Here is a 24,965-nt window from a genome sequence, read left to right on the forward strand (position 1 = left end):
GCACCACTTAACAAATTTAGAAACCTACGAATATATATTCAAAGGTCGTGGATATAAATAGCATCCCTTAACAAGTGCAGATGTCATTCATGTATTTAACTCTTGTTTCACCATAGTTGATGCAAAATCTAGTTCATGGTCTTGTCAAATAAAAAAGGTCATGGAGGATCAAGGAACAGCTCAATGCAACCCAGATTATGTGCTTTCAATGTGTAGCAACTCCTGCGAGTGATCATATGAGAAGTAACTTGAGACTGTAAAATCTTTAAATGCAAACCAAGTCTATATAAAAAGTTGTGATTCCCGGAAGAGATTTCAGAATTCTTGCACTTCCTTACAGACCAGTGAATCCACATTGTTACAACTTAGGACTACAAAGTATCCTTGTGCCAAAACAATTGAAGAAACAGAAACAACATCCCCAATGTGGCAGGCACAAACCTTCATGAATTAAGAAACAGACCATCGACTTATATCACCCCCAAGGAATGTATATAGATTGCACTTCAAACTGTTTCGAACTGATAAGTAGTAGTTGAATTGTATAACCTCAGTATATCACTTCAAGGGACAAAAAAATGCAGTTTATTTGAACAAACGACAAAGCAGCAGAACCACGTTTTGCTATATCTCGAATTATACATATGGAGAAGACTTTCAACCTGTATGACTATACATGATTCTTTTTGTTTACTTCCCGTATAGAGTACCCATGAAATGAATCAATCAAATAGGAACAGAGAATATTTGGAAATGAATGAAGTAATGGATTCTAACTATATCAAGTGTTGCTCGTTAAAAAATTGTAGTGTTATGACGCTACTCCACAAGGAAAGTGCAGGGCTTCAAGAACCAAAACATGCTGCTGGAGCTCCCTTCTGCATCACACGCTGCTCTTGTATTGTTCATATCCTTAACACCAAAGGGTTGCCTCACAGCATCTTTTTTGCTCTCCAGGTCCTTACTAGGTGTCCCCTTCTCCTAAAGAAAAGGTAGTTACAGTATAGTTAGATATCTGTGTGACCAACTTCAGATAAATAGCTCATTAGTAATGGGTGGGCACAAGAGCCCTAGAACTATAAAATCACTGTGTTTGCTTTTTGTACAGTACAAAAAAGATGAATTCAATTATGAAATGTGCAAGCAGTATGATGTGATCATCCACAGTGAACATAAGATAAAGTGAGAAACCTATTCGAGACTATCCACTATGAGGCTTACAATGAATACTAAGGTAATGAAGAATTTATCAAAACTTAGAAACCATGCCTTGCCATATCATTAGTACATTAGGTAACATCTCCTCATGGCATGTGCTAAATGATGCTAAGTATGAAAGGATGCTCCTACTTAATATAATGAGGCGCGGTCCTCCTGCGTTTTTCGAGAAAAAAAATGAAAGGATGCAACTTCTGTACAAAATCATCTCAGCTGCATAATCAGATTTAACTGAAATTGGTTGAAAAAAAACATAACTTTTATTGAACTCGCAATACCAATTTAGCTCATCGTAGGATTTATTAGATCATCAGGGGAAGAATCAGTCGTAACCAATCATTTATTTGAGCAAAAATCATAGTTAGTCCGAGTCACACGCGAAAGGGCTTCTAGCGTAATGGTTAAGGCTTCCTAGTAGTACCTACAGGTCTCATGTTCGATCCCCCTAAGGGATAAATTTCGAGCTTGGTTAAAAAAATCCTCTCGTTGTGTTGTACCCGCTCTCGAGGATCAATATCCTGCACGCCACCTTCCGGCTAGACCGTTGCAGAGTGGTCAGTTGACTCGACCCATTAGTGATGAGGACCAGGGTTCGAAGGTTTTCTCATCCGAGACCATGTTTCAGTCTCTTTTTAATATAATACCGGGAGGGCGGTCTTTCCCTCTTCGGCCAAGTTTTTAGTCCGTAGTCACGCTAAGGTATTCTTCCATACTAAGATTTACAAAAGAGGACCATGCTTCTTGTGAACATTAGATGCCCTTGAAGAATTTGAAGTGCCAGAAATTAAGAACGAAAATTTCACCAAGTAAACTCCATGATCTAAAGCCATGGACACTGAGTAAGCAAATACTAGAGCCATGCTGGATTCACCTTTGGTGCCTTTTTGAGTGGCGAGCCTGCTGTGGACATCCCTCCAGGTTTAACATTCTTAATGCGGTTTGGCGATGGGGATAGAAACCGCTGTGGAGTCGGCGGCGTTGCCCTCACCTCCTTCAGCACAGAGGGAGACCTTTGCTTCCCTGCTTCCACCTTCAGCCCCACTTTCTTTCCCTTCCTGCAGAAAACAGAATCAGCTCCGTAAGCAACAATCAGTATAACCTATACTATACCCATATGTTGGCACTGGGATGACTATTTGCAAATTACATTGGGCTTGGACTCTTTTTCGCCGTTTCTTGTCTCGCCTCCTCCTTCACTGTCTCATCAGGAGCCACCTTCTCCATCAAATAGCTCGGATTCCTGCACGAGTGAAACTGTCAAGGACCTCAAAGCGATAATCTGACAATTGAATCCCTTCATTCCTTCGATGAGGATTGAGGAGAGGTTTACACTGGGTCTGAGCTGTGCTCCTCCTGTGTGTCTGTGACAGGCCGGCCGACGCCACCACCAACCATCCGCTTCAGCTCATCGTAGAACTCCGAAATCTGGCCAAGTATATCCTTTCCAGAGAAGAGGTTCCTCGCTGAGAGGGTGCTCTTGAGCTGCCTCGGCGGGACGTGCTTATTGAGCAGCGCCTCCTTCTCAGCATTGTCCGGCCGCTTCTCCGCACTGGACTTGATGGCCTCCTTGGCATTCTTGTTCCACCGAGGGGCGCCGAACGGCGGCCTACTTGGCGCCTGCCGTGGGGGCGGCGTGGCCAGCGCAGGGTCATGGTTCTCGCTATCCTCCTGGAACCTCTTCTTGGGCGCTGCCTTTGGCTTCGGCGGCGTGGAGGCAGCAACGGCGCCGCCACCCCGCCACTTGAGGTTGCTACTGCCGTCCCTGAACAACGCACAGCGAGGGAGATTGAGAAAGGGATTTGATCGAGGCGGGCGCGGCGCGCAAAGAACACCTGAATTTGATTGGTCACCTGAGGTTGGTGGCGTTGGCGTCCCTTTCGGCGAACGGCAGCATGGCGGAAACCGATCGCAGCAGCTTGCCCTGTTCCGATGAAGAAGAAGCGTGAGATGAGGGTTGAGCTGACCCTCGTGGAATCGCAAGGAACGGCGAAAGGAGGCAGACCTTGGGGCTGGGGCTCAGCTTGAAGAAATCCTCGGCCGTCTTCGGATGCTGGCAATCTGCAGCGCCGCAAATCAAGAAATAGATCAGCACCTGTTCCTCGTTTAGAAAGCAAAGTTCCAATGTTGCAAGAGAATCCATCCTCCCCCAAGGAAGAAAGCAAGAACCGGGCGACCCGCCGACCAACGCGCACTGCCTTGGTTTGATCTCCTCGCGGTCAAATCAAGCGGGGCCAACCAACAGGCAACAGGAGCAGCGCCCGCGCGCGCGCCTGTGCGAGGGAGTGAGGCAACAAGAGAGCGGGAGGGGAGGGGTAAGGGAGAGCGTACCGGGGCGGCAAAACCAGGCCTCGTCGTCGACGGCGGCGCGGCCGGCGTTGGGGTCGGAGAGGTCGGCCCAGTGCGGGGCCTCGATGCCCTCGTAGGTCTCGTCGCGCACGTACTGCGACACCACCCTGCTCCAGTCGATGTCCTTGGGCTCCAGGAACTCCATCCCGCCCTCCCCTTCCCTCCCGCGCGGCCCCCCTCTCTGTTATCCCCTGCGTCCTGCCGTGCTAGGTTCCGTTTGCTTGATCGCGGCTCCTCCTTTGCCGCGCTCGATTGATTTGCGGGGGCAGCGGCGACTGGCGAGGGCGGCGAGGCGAGCCGTTGCGCGTGTTATGAGCAGAGCCGAGGGAAGGGGAAGACTGACTACCCGCCCGTTGGAACCCGGCCAATTTCCCGACCGTTGGAGGTCTGGTCACTACAATAATGTCACATGGCACAGAATGGTCAAAGCATCGAGCGAGTAAAGGAAATATTGTTTACCGCTTGAGAAATTCACAACCAAGGAAATAGTTTTGGGCAGCAACTTTGCCCACAGGCAACTCGCGTGTTCAACTTTGTCCAACTTGAGTTGACCTTGAGTTGATCTAATTAAATCTTACTTGTGACGGAATTACCCGCAAATCGTCCCTTTTACGGCACAAAGGCAGAATTACATGACTGCTAGAAGGTGGGCCCTGCCCAGTAGGGGTTGAACTACTCTCATTTTATTATAGTCGAGGAGTCTAACCACACGCTTCGATCGTGTCACAGTGTCGAGCATATCTTGTTATTGTTGCTATTGTTGCCAATACTTGCTATTGTTGTCAACAAATGTAAGTGCAGAATTGAATTTTAGCAACAATATAGAATGTAAATGAAGATTAGAGCAAGTATAACTTAGAGAGAAAGGGACAAAACAAATGCAAAGCAGAAGCACACCAGACACGGCGATTTATTTATCGAGGTTCGGTTTCACAAAGAAACTTACGTCTTCGTTGAGTCTACAAAGGATCAGGTCTCTTTTAACCCTTTTCTCACTAAAGTGGTCACAAAGATCGAACTTGAGTTTTCCCCGAACTCAAATGGTGAGACCTAAGTCTCTGCAAGGCTCTCCACACACTTGGAGGCTCTTGCCCGCTTTACAACTTAATGGAAGCTTAACTCCAAACTCGATTATAACACACTCTTTTTTAACTCAACACAAGTGCTATCTCAACAATCTCTAAGGATGGCTATCTCCAAGCACACTACTTGATTTGAGGCACTTGGATCACTTGTATCACTTGGAGGTGTTGCTCTACCTTGTATGATTCGTTTCTCAGCTCATGTATGTTGTACAACTAGTTGGAGTCGTATTTATAGGCTTCCAAAGCCCTTACAGTCGTTTGAAGTCCACTACCAAAACTGTTTAGACTCTTGTCAGACCGGACACGTCCGGTGGTGCACCAGATACCTCACTGTTCATATGACCAGTCAATAGCCGTTGGGTAAAGTTGTCAGCTGTCAGAGTGCATCGGACACGTCCGGTGGCACACCTATGCCACATCAGTCGGTTGTTGGATCTTCTGCTTCTGACCGTTGTGTTTACTATGCATCAGGTGGCACATCTGATACGTCCGGTGCGCTTAGTTGCCAAAGTCCAAAAACATGCTCTTTGCATGCCCGACCGATGAGACATCCAATGGCACATCGGACATCTCTGGCATCCCCAAAGCCAAGTCCCTGAAAACAGTCTCGCTAAGTGCCTTGTCTGGTAACACATCCGGTGTCACACCAGACAGGTCCAGTGCACTCAGTGTCAGCCTGAACTTTTCTAACTTGGGCACTATTTGCTTGACTTCATTTGGATGGTGCCTTGGGCACTTCGACTTAAATGTATCTGAGTTAATAGCTAATCCCCGTCGGCTGCTCTAGCCGACGGAAGTTAATAGCTAATCCCCGTCGGTTGACCTGGCCGACGGGAGTTAATAGCTTATTCCCGTCGGCTTGTACTTGGCCGACGGGGATTACTAATTCCCGTCAGCCACCGACGGGAATAATGTTATCCCCGACACCTGACAGCCAATGGCTTCAGGCCGATGGGAATTAGTTATTCCCGTCGGTTTATAGGTTATTCTCGTTGGTTTTTAGCCGACGGGAATTAACTAGATTCCTGTAGTGAATCATAGGTCTTAACTCATTTAATCTTCTAAATCCTATTGTCCATTTTCACTCAAACTTGGCTTCAATTGATCTATGGAACTCCAAATTCTAAATATGATGTTTCCAGATGTACGAACAAGTTCTGATAAGTTGTTAGGGTCATTTAGAACTTATCCAAATGTTGAAATGGCCCAAAGTCCATTTCCTACTCAATATGCCCCTTTTCTCTAAGTTGGAGTTGTATCTTTGCATTTGTACTTCTAAAATTAGCTTCTTAGCTCTATAACCAAACACTTAACAAATTAGTTAGTCCAATAAGTTAAAACACCAAAACTAATATAGAAATGGCTTAGAGTCCATTTCTCTTTCACACCCTTTGCACGGTGGCAGCTGGTACGCCAACACGTTGAGGTGTGACCATAGTTACAGTGACACGGTAGCAGTGAGTACGCCTAATCGTTTAAGAGTGACCACAATGACAGTGGTATGCATCGAACAGTAGCAACAAGTATTTTATACCATCAATGTGCCATGTTGACTCAACGTCATCCATCACGTTTAATGTGATGGACAGAAGGTTTATCTTGTTTGCCCTACACCACGTGGGTCTGTGAGCACCTAGAGGGGGGGGTGAATAGGTGATCCTGTGAAACTTAAACTTATAGCCACAAAAACTTGTTAAGTGTTAGCACAATAATCGCCAAGTGGCTAGAGATGAGTCTCAACAAATCACAATACCACAAAAGATCAACACAGAGAAGACACAGTGGTTTATCCCGTGGTTCGGCCAAGTACAAAACTTGCCTACTCCACGTTGTGGCGTCCCAACGGACGAGAGTTGCACTCAACTCCTCTCAAGTGATCCAATGATCAACTTGAATACCACAGTGTTATGCTTTTCCTTTCAATATCCCGTTTGCGAGGAATCTCCACAACTTGGAGTCTCTCGCCCTTACACTTGAGATTCACAAAGAAATACGTAGTAAGGGAGGGAAGCAACACACACAAATCCACAGCAAAATGCGCACACACACGGCCAAGAATCGAGCTCAAAAGACTATCTCAAAGTTCTCACTAGAACGGAGCTCGAATCACTGAGAATGACAAACGAATGCGCAAAGACTGAGTGTGGATGATCAATGATGCTCTAAGGTTGCTTGGTGTTCTCCTCCATGCGCCTAGGGGTCCCTTTTATAGCCCCAAGGCAGCTAGGAGCCGTTGAGAGCAAATCTGGAAGGCCAATCTTGCCTTCTGTCGTCGGGTGCACCGGACAGTCCGGTGCACACCGGACACTGTCCGGTGCCCGATTTCTTTCCTTAACTGGCGCTGCCGACCGTTGGCCGCCAGAGAGCCATTGGCGCACCGGACATGTCCGGTGCACACCGGACAGTCCGGTGCCCCCTTCCGACCGTTGGCTCGGCCACGTGTCGCGCGCGGATTCCGCGGCCGACCGTTGGCCCGGCCGACCGTTGGCTCACTGGATAGTCCGGTGCACACCGGACAGTCTGGTGAATTTTAGCCGTACGCCGTCGGCGAATTCCCGAGAGCGGCCACTTCGCTCGAGGCAGCCTGGCGCACCGGACACTGTCCGGTGCACCACCGGACAGTTCGGTGCTCCAGACCGAACAGCCTTTTGGCTGTACATAGCCAACTTTTCTCTGACTCGATTTCTCCTGTTTCAAGCACTTAGACACAATACATTAGTCTTCAAAACAATGTACTAAGGCTTAGAAACATACCTTTACTCTTGATTTGCACTATGTCCATCCATGGGTATAGATTCACATTTAAGCACTTGTGTTGGCACTCAATCACCAAAAAACTTAGAAATGGCCCAAGGGCACATTTCCCTTTCAATCTCCCCCTTTTTGGTGATTTATGCCAACACAACACAAAGCAACTAGAACAAGTGCAATATCACTTCAAATAAAACTCAAATTTATTTTGATTCAATTTTGGCATATATGGATCATCCTTTGCCACCACTTGGTTTGTTTTTGCAAATCAAACTCAAATCTCTATCTCTAAGTCAAACACACATGTTGAAGCATAAAGAGAGTCATTCCAAAAGAAAGATTTCAAAAACTCCCCCTTTTTCCCATAATCAACACTTCTCCCCACAAGAGGCCAACTTTTGACAAAAGAGACAACAAAAGAGATTTGACAAACCAAAAGCTCTATTCTACTGTTTTCAAAATCTCTCAAGTGGTAGCTGATCCATTTATCACTTTGGCCTTTATTTTCTCCCCCTTTGGCATCAAGCACCAAAACGGGATCAATCTTGGCCCTTTAACCCCATTGCCTCACCAAAATCTTCAACTAAGAGCAAATAGGCAATAAGAGTATAAAGATGAACTTGGAAGAGTTACTCTTTTCATCGGAGTGCAGTGGAAGTCTTGCATGGTCCAAGTCCACCTTTTCCCTTTCAATTCTCCTTCGAGACTAAATCAAGCAAACTCAAGCATATGGTTAGTCTCAAAGGGTCAAGTTGTAACACATCTCCCCCTAAGACTGTGCATCACTTTGCAACGGACTTGTGAGGTCCAGGGAGTGTTTGTACAACTTGAGCACCATACTAAACAACAAAATGCAAAAAGGAACATGATCAAAGGCATAAACACATGTATGCTATAAATCAATCCAGGTTCCGCGAATCTAAGACATTTAGCTCACTACGCAACCTGCAAAAGGTCTTCTCATCTAGAGGCTTAGTGAAGATATCGGCTAGCTGGTTCTCGGTGCTAACATGAAACACTTCGATATCTCCCTTTTGCTGGTGGTCTCTCAAAAAGTGATGCCAGATGTCTATGTGCTTTGTGCGGCTGTGTTCAACAGGATTTTCCGCCATGCGGATAGCACTCTCATTATCACATAGGAGTGGGACTTTGCTCAGATTGTAGCCAAAGTCCCGGAGGGTTTGCCTCATCCAAAGTAGTTGCGCGCAACACTGTCCTGCGGCAACATACTCGGCCTCAGCGGTGGATAGGGCAACGGAGGTTTGTTTCTTAGAGTTCCACGACACCAGGGACCTTCCTAAGAATTGGCACGTCCCTGATGTACTCTTCCTATCGACCTTACATCCAGCATAGTCGGAATCTGAGTATCCAACCAAGTCAAAGGTAGACTCTTTTGGATACCAGAGCCCGAAGCAAGGCGTAGCAACCAAATATCTTAGAATTCGCTTCACCGCCACTAAGTGACACTCCTTAGGATCGGATTGAAATCTAGCACACATGCATACGCTAAGCATAATATCTGGTCTACTAGCACATAAATAAAGTAGTGACCCTATCATTGACCGGTATGCTTTTTGATCAATGGACTTACCTCCTTTGTTGAGGTCAGTGTGTCCGTCGGTCCCCATCGGAGTCTTTGCGGGCTTGGCGTCCTTCATCCCAAACCGCTTTAGCAGATCTTGCGTGTACTTCGTTTGGGAGATGAAGGTGCCGTCCTTGAGTTGCTTCACTTGGAACCCAAGGAAGTAGTTCAACTCGCCCATCATCGACATCTCGAATTTCTGCGTCATCACCCTGCTAAACTCTTCACAAGACTTTTGGTTAGTAGAACCAAATATTATGTCATCGACATAAATTTGGCACACAAACAAATCACCATCACATGTCTTAGTAAAGAGAGTTGGATCGGCTTTCCCAACCTTGAAAGCATTAACAATTAGAAAGTCTCTAAGGCATTCATACCATGCTCTTGGGGCTTGCTTAAGTCCATAGAGCGCCTTAGAGAGCTTACACACGTGGTCGGGGTACCGTTCATCCTCGAAGCCAGGGGGTTGCTCCACGTACACCTCCTCCTTGATCGGCCCGTTGAGGAAAGCGCTCTTCACATCCATTTGGTACAACCTGAAAGAATGGTGAGCGGCATATGCTAGCAAGATGCGAATTGACTCTAGCCTAGCCACAGGAGCAAACGTCTCCTCAAAGTCCAAACCTGCGACTTGGGCATAACCTTTTGACACAAGTCGAGCCTTGTTCCTCGTCACCACCCCGTGCTCGTCCTGTTTGTTGTGGAACACCCACTTGGTTCCCACAACATTTTGCTTGGGACGAGGCACCAGTGTCCAAACTTCATTGCGCTTGAAGTTGTTGAGTTCCTCCTGCATGGCTAACACCCAGTCCGGATCTAGCAAGGCCTCTTCTACCCTGAAAGGCTCAATAGAAGAGACAAAGGAGTAATGCTCACAAAAATTAACTAATCGAGATCGAGTAGTTACTCCCTTGCTAATATCACCCAGAATTTGGTCGACGGGATGATCCCTTTGAATCATCGCTCGAACTTGGGTTGGAGGTGCCGGTTGTGCTTCTTCCTCCATCACATGATCATCTTGTGCTCCCCCTTGATCACACTCCTCTTGATGAACCTGTTCATCGTTTTGAGTTGGGGGATGCATCATTGTTGAGGAAGAAGGTTGATCTTGCTCCAATTGTTCCTGTGGTCGCACATCACCAATCGCCATGGTGCGCATAGCAGCCGTTGGAACGTCTTCTTCATCTACATCATCAAGATCAACAACTTGCTCTCTTGGAGAGCCATTAGTCTCATCAAATACAACGTCGCTAGAGACTTCAACCAAACCCGATGATTTGTTGAAGACTCTATACGCCTTTGTATTTGAGTCATAACCTAACAAAAACCCTTCTACAGCTTTGGGAGCAAACTTAGAATTTCTACCCTTCTTTACTAGAATGTAGCACTTGCTCCCAAATACACGAAAGTAAGATACATTGGGTTTGTTACCGGTTAGTAGCTCATACGAAGTCTTCTTGAGGAGGCGATGAAGGTAGACCCTGTTGATGGCGTGGCAAGCCGTGTTTACGGCTTCCGACCAGAAACACTCGGGGGTCTTGAATTCTCCAAGCATCGTCCTCGCCATATCGATTAGCGTCCTGTTCTTCCTCTCTACCACACCATTTTGTTGTGGTGTGTAGGGAGCGGAGAACTCGTGCTTGATCCCTTCCTCCTCAAGGAACTCCTCCACTTGAAGGTTCTTGAACTCGGACCCGTTGTCGCTCCTTATCTTCTTCACCTTGAGCTCAAACTCATTTTGAGCTCTCCTGAGGAAGCGCTTGAGGGTCCCTTGGGTTTCAGACTTATCCTGCAAAAAGAACACCCAAGTGAAGCGGGAAAAGTCATCAACAATAACTAGACCATACTTACTCCCTCCTATGCTCAGATAAGCGACAGGTCCGAAGAGGTCCATATGCAGCAGCTCCAGGGGTCTTGAAGTGGTCATCACATTCTTGCTGTGATGCGCTCCTCCCACTTGTTTACCTGCTTGACAAGCTGCACAAGGTCTATCTTTTTCGAATTGCACGTTAGTCAAACCTATCACGTGTTCTCCCTTTAGAAGCTTGTGAAGGTTCTTCATCCCCACATGTGCTAAGCGGCGATGCCACAGCCAGCCCATGCTAGTCTTAGCTATTAAGCATGCATCTAGACCGGCCTTTTCTTTTGCAAAATCAACTAAATAAAGTTTGCCGTCTAATACACCCTTAAAAGCTATTGAACCATCACTTCTTCTAAAGACAGACACATCTACATTTGTAAATAGACAGTTATACCCCATGTTGCATAATTGACTAACAGATAGCAAATTATATCCAAGAGACTCTACTAAAAACACATTAGATATGGAGTGCTCATTAGAAATTGCAATTTTACCTAACCCTTTTACCTTGCCTTGATTCCCATCACCGAATATAATTGAATCTTGGGAATCCTTATTCTTGACGTAGGAGGTGAACATCTTCTTCTCCCCCGTCATATGGTTTGTGCATCCGCTATCAATAATCCAGCTTGAACCCCCGGATGCATAAACCTACAAGGCAAATTTAGGCTTGGGACTTAGGTACCCAACTCTTGTTGGGTCCTACTAGGTTAGTCACAATTTCCTTAGGGACCCAAATGCAAGTTTTATCACCCTTGCATTTTGCCCCTAACTTTCTAGCAATTACCTTTCTATCCTTTCTACAAATTGCAAAGGAAGCATTCAAAGCATGATATATTGTAGAACGCTCATTAACTTTCCTAGGAATATTAACAACATCTCTTCTAGGCATATTATGAACAACATTCCTTCTACCAACATTTCTATCATGCACATATGAAGAACTAGAAGCAAACATAGCATGAGAAAAATCATTGTAAGCATTATAACTCCTATAAGCATTTCTAGTTTGTCTCCTATCATGATACAAAAAGGCATGGTTCTTTTTAGCACTAGTAGCCATAGGGGCCTTCCCTTTCTCCTTAGCGGGAATGGGAGCCTTATGGCTTGTTAAGTTCTTGGCTTCCCTCTTGAAGCCAAGTCCATCCTTAATTGAGGGGTGTCTACCGATCGTGTAGGCATCCCTTGCAAATTTTAGTTTATCAAATTCATTCTTGCTAGTCTTAAGTTGGGCATTAAGACTAGCCAATTCCTCAGTTAATTTGGAAATTGAAACTAAATGATCACTACAAGCATCAACATCGAAATCTTTACACCTAGTGCAAATCTCAACATGTTCTATACAAGAATTAGATTTACTAGCTACTTCTAGTTTAGCATTTAAGTCATCATTAACACTCTTTAAAGTAGCAATGGTTTCATGACAAGAAGATAATTCACTAGAGAGCATTTCATTCCTCTTAATTTCTAGAGCAAGAGATTTCTGAGCTTCTACAAATTTATCATGTTCTTCATACAACAAATCCTCTTGCTTTTCTAAAAGTATATTCCTATCATTCAAGGCATCAATCAATTCATTAATTTTGTCTACCTTGGTTCTATCTAATCCCTTGAATAAGCATGAGTAATCTATCTCATCATCGTCACTAGACTCATCCTCACTTGAAGAAGCATAAGTACTAGTATTATGAGTGCTTACTTTCTTCTCCCTTGCCATGAGGCAAGTGTGACGCTCATTGGGGAAGAGGGATGACTTGTTGAAGGCGGTGGCGGCGAGTCCTTCATTGTCGGAGTCGGATGAAGAGCAGTCTGAATCCCACTCCTTGCCCAGATGAGCCTCGCCCTTTGCCTTCTTATAGTTCTTCTTTTTCTCCCTCTTGTTCCCTTGATCCTGATCACTATCATTGTCGGGACAGTTAGCAATAAAATGACCAAGCTTACCGCATTTGAAGCATGAGCGCTTCCCCTTGGCTTTGGTCTTGCTTGGCTGTCCCTTGCGACCTTTAAGCACCGTCTTGAATCTTTTGATGATGAGAGCCATCTCTTCATCATTAAGTCCGGCCGCCTCAAACTGTGCCACCTTGCTAGGTAGCGCCTCCTTGCTTCGTGTTGCTTTGAGAGCAAGGGGTTGCGGCTCGTTGATCGGACCATTCAAGGCGTCGTCCACGTACCTTGCCTCCTTAATCATCATTCGCCCACTAACGAATTTCCCAAGAACTTCTTCGGGTGACATCTTGGTGTACCTGGGATTTTCACGTATATTGTTCACCAAATGAGGATCAAGAACGGTAAATGACCTTAGCATTAGGCGGACGACGTCGTGGTCCGTCCATCGCGTGCTCCCGTAGCTCCTTATTTTGTTGATAAGGGTCTTGAGCCGGTTGTATGTTTGCGTCGGCTCCTCCCCCCTTATCATCGCGAACCGTCCAAGTTCGCCTTCCACCAACTCCATTTTGGTGAGCAAGGTGACGTCGTTTCCCTCATGAGAGATCTTGAGGGTGTCCCAGATCTGCTTGGCATTGTCCAAGCCGCTCACCTTGTGATACTTGTCCCTGCACAAAGAGGCTAGCAACACAGTAGTGGCTTGTGCATTTCTATGAATCTGTTCATTAATAAACATAGGGCTATCTGAGCTATCAAATTTCATTCCACTTTCCACAATCTCCCAAATGCTTGGATGGAGAGAAAACAGGTGAGTACGCATTTTGTGGCTCCAAAATCCGTAATCCTCTCCATCAAAGTGAGGGGGCTTGCCAAGTGGAATGGGAAGCAATTGAGCATTTGAACTATGCGGGATGCGCGAATAATCGAAAGAAAAGTTTGAGTTAACCGTCTTTCGTTTATCGTAGTCGTCGTCGTCCTTTTGGGAGGAGGAAGATTCGTCGCTGTCGTAGTAGACAATTTCCTTGATGCGCCTTGCCTTCTTCTTTCTCCCGTCTTTTCTCTTGTGGCCCGAGCCTGAGTCGGTGAGCTTGTCATCATTGGGCTCGTTGACGAAGGACTCCTTTTCCTTGTCGTTGATCACCATCCCCTTGCCTTTAGGATCCATCTCTTCGGGCGGTTAGTCCCTTTCTTGAAGAGAACGGCTCCGATACCAATTGTGAGCACCTAGAGCGGGGGGTGAATAGGTGATCCTGTGAAACTTAAACTTATAGCCACAAAAACTTGTTAAGTGTTAGCACAATAATCGCCAAGTGGCTAGAGATGAGTCTCAACAAATCACAATACCACAAAAGATCAACACAGAGAAGGCACAGTGGTTTATCCCGTGGTTCGGCCAAGTACAAAACTTGCCTACTCCACGTTGTGGCGTCCCAACGGACGAGAGTTGCACTCAACTCCTCTCAAGTGATCCAATGATCAACTTGAATACCACAGTGTTATGCTTTTCCTTTCAATATCCCGTTTGCGAGGAATCTCCACAACTTGGAGTCTCTCGCCCTTACACTTGAGATTCACAAAGAAATACGTAGTAAGGGAGGGAAGCAACACACACAAATCCACAGCAAAATGCGCACACACACGGCCAAGAATCGAGCTCAAAAGACTATCTCAAAGTTCTCACTAGAACGGAGCTCGAATCACTGAGAATGACAAACGAATGCGCAAAGACTGAGTGTGGATGATCAATGATGCTCTAAGGTTGCTTGGTGTTCTCCTCCATGCGCCTAGGGGTCCCTTTTATAGCCCCAAGGCAGCTAGGAGCCGTTGAGAGCAAATCTGGAAGGCCAATCTTGCCTTCTGTCGTCGGGTGCACCGGACAGTCCGGTGCACACCGGACACTGTCCGGTGCCCGATTTCTTTCCTTAACTGGCGCTGCCGACCGTTGGCCGCCAGAGAGCCGTTGGCGCACCGGACATGTCCGGTGCACACCCGACAGTCCGGTGCCCCCTTCCGACCGTTGGCTCGGCCACGTGTCGCGCGCGGATTCCGCGGCCGACCGTTGGCCCGGCCGACCGTTGGCTCACCGGATAGTCCGGTGCACACCGGACAGTCCGGTGAATTTTAGCCGTACGCCGTCGGCGAATTCCCGAGAGCGGCCACTTCGCTCGAGGCAGCCTGGCGCACCGGACACTGTCCGGTGCACCACCGGACAGTCCGGTGCTCCAGACCGAACAGCCTTTTGGCTGTACATAGCCAACTTTTCTCTGACTCGATTTCTCCTGTTTCAAGCACTTAGACACAATACATTAGTCTTCAAAACAATGTACTAAGGCTTAGAAACATACCTTTACTCTTGATTTGCACTATGTCCATCCATGGGTATAGATTCACATTTAAGCACTTGTGTTGGCACTCAATCACCAAAAAACTTAGAAATGGCCCAAGGGCACATTTCCCTTTCAGGGTCGTCTTGATCAGAGGCACAAGTGGCGTCAAGGCCATAGCACCTAGGGCCATTCTGCCACGGGACATCCTGAGGGATGTCAGGGTGACTTCAGCAGGGGGTCCCAACCTAGGGGGCTTACTTGTGCTAGGGGCTTGGTCCCCAACTTAGAGGACGAAAGTCTAGAGGGCTTTGGGACTTGATCCCTTGGCTGAGAGGGCCCAGGTGATAGGACTTAGATGGTTAGAGGGGATTGACTAACCAATAAAAATACTTTAATAAAGGAACAAAATAGTAGAGCAAAGTTAAATATGACACGAAAGCAAATACTTGTTCATAGTTTATGTTTCTGTTTCTTAACAAGCAAGCCTTTTAAACAAAACTAGGTGCTAAAATTCAAGGTCGATGTTACAAACACATAATTTAGCAAGTACTTAATTTCATAAGAGCTATCAAGAGATATGAAAACAACTAGTTGATACTAAAAGCTTATTAAGAAACCATTACAAAAGATAAGAGTATAATAGTAAATGCAAGTGATAGTGATTGAATGTGGCAAGTGAATTGTCACACCCGGTTTCAGAAGGCAAACCAAATACGAACCATGGCAAAATCGTGTATACATCGATTACATAATTGTCATACCATTGCACGAATAATAAAGAGTATTTAACATTATTATAGACAATTGTATTAAACGTCAAATAGTTCATCATTCTCATGCAGAAAGGTAAGCTAAGATAACTGGATCATTCACAGGCATCTGACTGGGGAGATCACTGGCCTAATTCTCGAACTCATTGAAGTCTTGGAACTCCTAGAGATCTACTCCATCGGCTTCTTCACCTGATCAAGGGTTGCACCGAGGGCAACCTAGTGTTTGTATGAAATCAAGGGTGAGTACACAACGTACTCAACGAGTATGGTGATAGAGCGTCGAAGAGATAGAGCTTGTTGTTGATGGCGATAATTGCAACTCCTTTCTTCTTTGTATTCTTGTTATCGTCTTAATCGCTATCACTTGATGAAGCATCACAATCCCATTCAACATAATATGCATTACCCTTCTTCTTGAATGTTACTGATTTGCCTTCTTTATTCTTTTATTTCTTATCATCGTCATCTTTGTGATGATAATCAGCAATAAGATGATATTTGCTACCACTTTTGTAGCATCTTTTTTCTTCTTTTCACTTGGATGATGCCCTTCTTGTATCATAGCTTTTCTTTTTCATGAAATTTTTGAATCGACACAAGAAAAGAGCCATTTCTTCATCATCCTCATCACTTGAACTTGATCATTCATCATTGCTAGAATCATCTTTCTCTTTCTTGGCTTTCTTGTCCTTTTCCTTGGAAGATGTAGTGGGTTTGAATGTCACACTTTTCTTCTTTTCATCATCATTATATACCCTATCCCTATCCTTAAAGAATGTGTCATGAGTCATCACATCACCTAGTACTTGGGTACGAGTCATACCTTTTAATCCTTCTCTTACAATGATAGTTACCAAAGTATTAAACCTTGGTGGGAGGCATCTCAAGAAGCGATGAGAGAAATCCTCATCACTTACTTATCACCCAAGTTTCTAAGCTCGTTAAGCCTATGAAACATAACGAGGATGCTCTCTCTTTCTCGCATCTTGAACCTTGTTAACTTATCTTTGAGAATACAAAGTTTTGCTTCTTTAACGGTCGATGTCCCTTCACATGAATCATCTAATATCTTCCATACTCTATATGAAAACTCAACATTCTTGGTCTGTTCAAACACCTGAAGATCAATGTCATCATATAATACATTGAGCAATATAATTGAATTGTAAATTTTCTTCATCTCTAGAAGTTGAGTATTTTATATCAAGCGCTGCAAATTATTTCTCCACAATATCCCAAACTCTTTTGTTCATTGATCTCAAGTGCATGTCTATTTTTTCCAATAATCATAATTAGTGCCATCAAAATATGGTTCTTTTTTCATATTGTTAATTTGTGCCACCCTTATACCTAAGGTTGTTAAGGCTATAAATTAAAGGTGACGATGGCCCTGATACCATTTGATAGGATCTAGATGGCCAGGGTGGAATGGATAGCCAATAAAGTTCTTATATAAGGCAAGTTACTTGAGCAAAGTTTGTTATGGTGCGGAAGCAAATACTTGCTCTAGTTTATATTTCTTAACAAACAAGCATTTTAAATAGAACTAGTTGCTAAACTTCAAGATTTTTGTCACAAACACATAATTTAGCAACTACATATTTTTCATTAGAGCCAATTAAGAGATATGAAAACAACTAGTTAAAATTAAAAGCTTCTTAAGCAACTATTACACAAGATAAGAATATGATAGTAAATGTGAGTGTGATAGTGATCAAATGGGACATAACAAGTTAATGAACACAATAATTTATCCTCGAGATTTGGTTGCTTGCTGGCAAGCTACGCCCTCGTCGTGGTGAGTCCACGCTAAGTGGTTCACCCGATAATTGGTATTACATGCCAAGGCCGGCGACCGGATGTCATAAGAATCACACTAGAGAGGCACTCCAACTAGCCACGATTTCACTGAAGTTGCTCTTTGTGAATCTCCCATAGGGAATAAGCACAAAAGCCCCTTACAATCAACAATCGAAGCCGACAACAATGACCGAGCCGATCAACGATCCCACAAAACACTAGACCATCTAGGTGACAATAATCACCAAGAGAATAATTAGCCCAATCCTTCCAGCAAGTGCCACAAGATGCAAAATATATATGTGATGCAATAGGGGCTCTCTAATCTCATACAAAAGATAATCCAAGTGAGTGGAGTGTGTTTCTCTAGACTCAATTGGTGTTTGTTACTGTATAGGATGCCAAGATATGTGACTCAACTAGACCACCAAAGAAATCCAACAGTTACCTCATGATGGGCTGAAATCGAGGGTACTGGGCATGTTTGATGCACCACTAGAGCCCACACTGGCACTCCCAAGTCCCAACGACTATAAACTAGCATTTTACAGAGTGCCAAGTATCCGATGCCCGCACTGGATACGCCATCGGACACAACTAGTGCATGTTAGAGTGAATGTGTGTATTTTACCTGCTCTTTGAGTTCCCTATCCAGTGCCATCTCAGGTGACCTTTTTGAGTTGATGTGCAAGTTTATGTGCTCTCTGAGTACCCTACATCCTCTTTGTGGTGGATGGATTGATACAAGCAGAGACGAATATTACATGCTCATATACTTGTCTTAGCAGAGGACCAACTAGCTCTCCCTTTACTTTGGTTCTAGTGAGAGTTCTAAACTAAGTCCCTAACGTCTTTGTCCTTTATCTTTCCTCGACTTGTGTTCTACGTTGCCCAACTTGAGTTGACATTGAGTTTATTTAATTGAATCTTACTTGTGATTGAATGACCCCCATCTACGTTGCTCTACTCCTCCCTTTTATAACACAAGGGAGGGCAGAGTTACATGCCTACTGAATGATGGACCCTGCAGGGATTCAATTACACCCATCATGTCATAGTCGTGGAGTTGTGCCACAATGTTGAGCATATTTCGCTGCAATGGCAAATATCTCCTGACGTAGTGGAAGAAACATGAGTCTGTAGACGCTAAGAGATACTATATCAAACAAGCAATCCCCTATGAGGCTATCTACGCAAGACAACATAAGATATTAAGAATACTATCATGTGGCTCTCATTAATTCTCAATTATAAGTGTTAGCACCAAGCCACCAAGTGAAATCACTTTAACATGCTTATTGGTGCAAAACAACCTCACATCAACATAACGACATCTACTTGATTTCACCAGGTATAAGGCCGAAAAGATTTATTGAATGCTATAGATATAGGTTTATGCAGTAAAATTTTATAAGATATACATGTTTACTTGCAGGACTTCGACCCCATGAAAGCCGAACAACTTGTTGGCCAATCATTGTGCCATGAAGACATTGTACTACCTCTTTAGCTAATGCCCTGTAGTGGTTACAATTGGCAATGGTAAACATCCTACCTTTTCATTACTTAAAGAAAACTTAGATGATAGTAAATAGATGTGTTATCAATAAATACAAGACTTTTGCAGGGGGCAACACATGAAAAAAATACAATAGACATATCCATGTGACATTAATTGTAAAAAAATATTCTTGTCTGTTGGGATTTAAATGGAAAAGGTGGTAATATTGCATTGAAATGTCATTAGTTCTTCTTGTAAAGCATATATGTCCCTAACATCCCACTACATGCATACTTATGTTAGGATGTGATGTCATTTGGATTTAGGGCAAGTCCTGATATGGATACAATTAAGCTAGACACCATAAAGCGTCAGGCAACTATTACACTCAATGAAATTTTCCTACCTACCTAGATGCATTCTTTACGAACCCACATCCTTTACCAACAGGAATTTTCACGTATATAAGCTCTCCAAATTGTACACATATCTGCCTCAGCTCATCTTATTTCACATTTGGGTCCAAGTTCTCAATAAATGTCTATAAATGTATGATATATATACCAAGGTAAGTGGCATAGTCAACACTCAACAGAGTAACTGATAGAAATATGGTATGGGTCTATATCGTAGTGTTTGTAGGATCACTGTCAGTAGAACTGCCTGGAGCTGAGGCATTGCATAAGTTGTTGCTGGATACATCGCTACACATTTAACATAAGAAGACAACTACAATAAATCCATGAAAAGAAACATTAATAAAATGAAGAATCTCCTGCATACAACAACACAGTAGATTACATATTATCTAATATTACCTTTAGCAATTGAATATTAAAGTTGAGAGCTAATGGATTTCGTAGGTATTGCAGCTGTTATCTGCATAGGTCTTGTTGAACAGTACACACCATTCATTTTTGTCATTGCACGGTTCTTTTCATTTTAATCTGCAAACTTTACAAAACCATATCCTTTAGATCTCCTGATATTTGGATCTGTGACAACCTTAGCCCCTCTAACAGATGGATAGTTCACTTGGAATGTCTCCAGTAGTAAGTAATCTATGACATCAGGTGCCAGGTCCCTTATGAAAATCAAATGCTCATATCCTGATTCAGGATGCCTCTCACCAGAGGTGAAAGAGGCTCAATTCAATCCTAATGTGTGTTCGGTTCTAGACATCTGTCTGCCATTGTAAGCCTAGAGAATCTTCTCAGCAGCTTCATGCAAAACAAATTCTATAAACTCATATTCCTATGGAAGGCTTGTTACTTTGTTGCGTATTATTTTAATAGTATGTACCTGCACTTTAAGGAAATAAAGGCCTTACCACAACGAGTTCAAAATGTATTCTACAATGCTCAACACTCAACAAGAAGAGAATTCTACAACACAAGCTAGGTTTAGTATAGTAGTTTTGATGTTCAGATAAAGTTGAAAATGTTATATTCTAAAAAAACATTGTTCAGTGCCTCCGAAAAAAGACAATAAGGCAATCGAAACATATATCAGACATGTACATACAAAACGGTTGTTGTATAAACTCAAACAGCCGCCAAGGAATATTTTCACACAACTTTTTATGTACTGAAGTACCATATACTTAAATAAATAATTTTCTTAATTTTTAGAAACTATCATATTATGAGTAATGTTAGTTCACAATAGCATCCTGCCAATGCTGCTTCAAACAAGCCAGAACAGTGCAACACTTTACTACATTCCCTAGGGAGAAACATCTGCCTAATCGACGCGCAACACGCGGTCTTGAGAGCACAGGTTGAAGGACGTGGCCTACCTCCCCGATGTGGGTGAAGCAACTGTATAGGTAGTTCTCGTCGGTCCAGTACTGCAGGTCAACGATCCATAGCATGCGGACCGCCGCCATCGAGCTAGCGAGGCTGCTTGGGGGTAGGAGGCGCGGTGGGGACGAGCCGAGGGTGGTTTGGGGTTAGTGTCGCGTCGTCGCTTGAGCATGCTGTCGTGCTCATCTTCATACGTGTTTTGGAGGACTTTTCGGTCCATATCTAGGTGGACTAGTCGTCAGTTAACCGGTTCATAATGACATGATATGATACTAGTGCCTTGTGGGCAGAATGAATTTGAGCCTATTCTGTTTAAAAGATATAGAGGGTGAATCTGTCTCAAAAAACTTACAACATCTTCTACAATATACAATAGAGCTCTACCCCTCGTTCCTACAATTCTCACTCGTGTAAGTCAAACAATTTTAAATTAAATTAAATTTATATAAAAAGAATAGCATTTATAAACCAAATAAGTATATTACATTGATAATGAAATATGTTTGCAGTAAAATTAGTTTAAGATATAGGTGTTGATATTTTTTCTATAATTTAAATTGAACTTGGAAATGGTTAACTTTCTAAAATTTTGAATAGCAATTTTTTAGACGTAGGGTCGTGGGGAATACTAAGTATGGATCCCTCTATATTTTAGGTTATATTTTTAGCATCTAATTCCATCAAAGGCTTCTAAATCTGAGCCCTCATTTCATTCTGTCTTGATTTTTGGTATAATCTTTATGTATATCGTCCGTATACATCACTGTAATTCAAATTTAAATATTTATATAAGTGAACTGAGTTCAAATTTGCAACTACAAATATTTAAATTTGCTCAAACATAAAAATCATATAGGCATATAGAAAATGTCTTATCGCACCATGTAGTTTTTGTGGGTGTAAAAGTGACCAGCAACATTTTTCTAATAAGTCTTTCCCAATACAATTATTTTAAATTGTCCATAATGGCATGGGTGATTAATTAGAAATAGTTTTGAAGGATTATTTTGCATATTTTTCATGATTACAGAGGAGAATAAATCTTGATAAAATAAAACAGATACCATGCCAATTATTAGCAATGATGATTAAAGCTTACCAATTAAATGCCAAAAATTTCTGGTTATGATGATATATTTCTTTAGAAAAATATTATTCCCCTGAAGATTTTGGAATTTAACGTAGAAGTGGAGCCTCTAATCTAATTAGTTATAAATTTGCATTATGAACCTCGTGCAACCAAACACAGGCAACGGTATCTCTTTGTCCCTGATTTGATTACGTTACAAAAGTACAAAACACTGAACTAAATATTAAGGTAGTGTTCGAACCAGAATTGAGCGGCGGACCGTCCGGCCCTGAGGCCGGACGGTCCGCGATCCGGACGGTCCGCGCCTGTGGGCCGGACGGTCCGCGCGTGCGCAGAACAGATTAGGGTTCCGAGTTTTGTGCTACGGTTGTTAGCTATATTCGCGGGATTAGCTCGGAATCAGTTGTGTAAAGGGTCCAGCCCCCCTCCTCTATAAATAGAGAGGTCTACGGCCGATTTGTAATCATCAACAATCGAATCAATACAACTTTTATTCGCATTTTATCTTAGGAGTAGTTCTAGTTTAGCCCTAGTTTAGCCTTCCAATCCCCAAATTCTCCGCCTCTACTCGACTCTACGTCAATTAGAGGAGTCTAGGTCGGTCTACCCGAGCCTAGACAACCCCTAGGATCTCTCCTCCTCGACGGGGTCCCTCCCGGGAGCGAGATCCAGGCCGCCGCCGGCGATTTCCGCCGCCCCTGCGCACGCGCGGACCGTCCGGCCCTAGGGCGCGGACCGTCCGGCCGTCAGGCAGGGAACCCGAGCTCCTGCACCAGGTCGCGGACCGTCCGGCCCCGTGCCGCGGACCGTCCGCGCTTGACCAGATAGCACCGCCGCCTCGCGCCAGGTCGCGGACCATCCGGCCCTGTGCCGCGGACCGTCCGCGCCTGACCAGAGAGCACCGCCGTTGGTTCTCTTGAGTAATTGGCGCCTCCAAAAAGGCGTCAACATACTTTTTGGCGACTCCGCTGGGGACGACATATCTAAGCTCATCAAATCGGCCCTCAATGGCCGGTTCAAGGGATAGCTCTGATATTTCTCCAAGCAACATCATAGAGCCGACTTGGGAAACCTTGCCGGCTGACGAGCAGCTTCAGTTCGAGGAGCACAAGGAGCGGATGATCCAGGAGGCGAAAGCAAAGTTCCTGGCCAACTTCAAAGTGGACAGGAACAACAAGGTCGTCCGACATCGGGCGACGGATCCGGCTTCGCTCCAACCCACGCCAGATATCCCCAATGTAAGTAATACCAACGAGCTACAATCTCTTAGAAATTATGTAGAAGAGCAGCGTGAACAAATGCAGAGCATCATAGGGGGTATGCAAAGCGATGTTAAGAGACTAGTACGTGCATTCGATAAGTCTAACATCGCAAATTTTCCTTCACACGAGGTTGGGTTAGGAGATAACGCGTGTAACACATCGGCTACAGGTTGTCACGACCAGTCACAACCCCTTTATGGGATGCCGATGGACACATACCCTAAGCAACCGCAAATCGGCAGCAAACCAGCCGATCTGCACATGCCCGGACCGTCCGCACGTGAGCGCGGACCGTCCGGGCCAGCAACAGTCGGGCCTATTTTTAATGAGTTACCTAGATATGCGCCCGAGCCACCACACACGGTACAGAACTCAAACTACCCAGTCGGACGGCCCGCATACAACGACGGACGGTCCGCATATAACCACGGACGGTCCGGGTACGTATCCGGACAGTCCGCGCATGAGTATTTTGAGGAGGATTATTACATGAATCCTCGCCCGTCCCAGCAACACTTCCCATCACACTATGCGATGCACCAGCCCATTAATTCAGGATCCAAAGCCCAGGAAAGCTTTCCGGCCCCACCTAGAAGGCCGGAAAGAAACGATCAAACCTATGACCCATATAGGGCAAATGAAAATGCACCACGTAACTCAAACCAATGGGGGGAAAGACAACATGCTAATATCCAGCCAACCCCACCTATGTTTGACCAGAGAGCCGGTGGTCTTGCACCGGCTGCCATTGATATAGTAAGGGAAGAAATAGCCGGGGCGTTCCGAGATAAGCTCGGAGTAAGCATGGTCCCTGGGGGGCAATCATATCGGAAACCTTATGACAGCCGATTTGATCACCACCCATACCCACAGGGAACTAGAATACCCGAATTCGCAAAATTTTCGGGTGACCAAGGGAAAAACACGCGTGAACATATAGGCCAGTTCTTAGCACAATTGGGAGAATTGGCCGACACAGAGGCATTTCGCGTGCGCTTATTTTCGTTATCTTTAACAGGAACCGCGTTTGCATGGTATGCCACTTTACCTCCTAATTCCATTTCATCATGGGGGGATCTAGAACAAAAATTTCATGATCATTTTTTCTCCGGTGACTATGAGTTGGATTTGGTAGATTTAGTGTCATTGCGACAGACAAAAGATGAATCGGTTAATGATTACATCCGGAGATTCCGAGATACAAGAAACCGATGCTTTCAAATTCATTTAGCAGAAAAACAGTTAGTAGGATTAGCCTTTAATGGTCTACGATATTATTTAAAAGAAAGATTAGAAGGCATCCAATTCTTTACACTAGCACAATTACACCAGAGAGCTTTGGCTTGTGAAAGCCGAAGCAAAGAGACTGCTAAAACAATTCGTCACAACGTACATGTAGTAGAATGCGACCAAAGTAGCTCAGAAGACGAATCAGCAGAGGTGTATGCTGCTGAAATGGTTTGGCCAAAGCAGGCCAAATCTTCGGCTTGTGCCTCCTTACAGCCGGTTCAAAAGAAACGGCAAGAGGAGGTTAAGTTTACATTTAATGTTGGTAAGTGTGATAGAATATTTGATGAATTACTCAAAAATGGCAACATTAAAATAAATCACACTGTTCCATCCGCCGACGAGCTAAAACGTCGTGCATATTGCAAGTGGCATAACTCATTTTCTCAT

At 44.3% G+C, this 24,965-nt stretch overlaps 1 protein-coding gene and 1 pseudogene across 1 annotated transcript; both read right to left on the reverse strand.

Annotated features, from left to right (window-relative positions):
• Positions 1–573: 573 nt before the first annotated feature.
• Positions 574–3,837, reverse strand: LOC100278398 (uncharacterized). The gene is made up of 7 exons (NM_001374043.1): positions 3,547–3,837; positions 3,221–3,276; positions 3,069–3,139; positions 2,549–2,980; positions 2,366–2,458; positions 2,090–2,273; positions 574–981 (listed from the first exon to the last, which is right to left on the reverse strand). Exons 1-7 carry the CDS (start codon positions 3,707–3,709, stop codon positions 820–822), a joined length of 1,161 nt encoding a protein of 386 aa, NP_001360972.1. The 5' UTR covers positions 3,710–3,837; the 3' UTR covers positions 574–819.
• Positions 3,838–18,637: 14,800 nt separating this feature from the next.
• LOC103640433 (polyadenylate-binding protein RBP47B'-like) lies at positions 18,638–21,156 on the reverse strand (annotated as a pseudogene).
• Between the last annotated feature and the right edge of the window lie 3,809 nt (positions 21,157–24,965).

The sequence above is a fragment of the Zea mays genome, chromosome 9, assembly GCF_902167145.1.
Source record: "Zea mays cultivar B73 chromosome 9, Zm-B73-REFERENCE-NAM-5.0, whole genome shotgun sequence".
In the NCBI taxonomy this organism is placed as follows: domain Eukaryota; kingdom Viridiplantae; phylum Streptophyta; class Magnoliopsida; order Poales; family Poaceae; genus Zea; species Zea mays.

Bases quoted from the DNA above. Each gene is read 5' to 3' on its own strand.
- LOC100278398 (NM_001374043.1), bottom strand. From the start codon at position 3,709: ATGGAGTTCCTGGAGCCCAAGGACATCGACTGGAGCAGGGTGGTGTCG. The intron at 3,140-3,220 runs GTCTGCCTCCTT...TCATCGGAACAG, and splicing joins AGCTGAGCCCCAGCCCCAAG to GGCAAGCTGCTGCGATCGGT. The intron at 2,274-2,365 runs GTAATTTGCAAA...TGTTTTCTGCAG, and splicing joins AAAAAGAGTCCAAGCCCAAT to GAAGGGAAAGAAAGTGGGGC.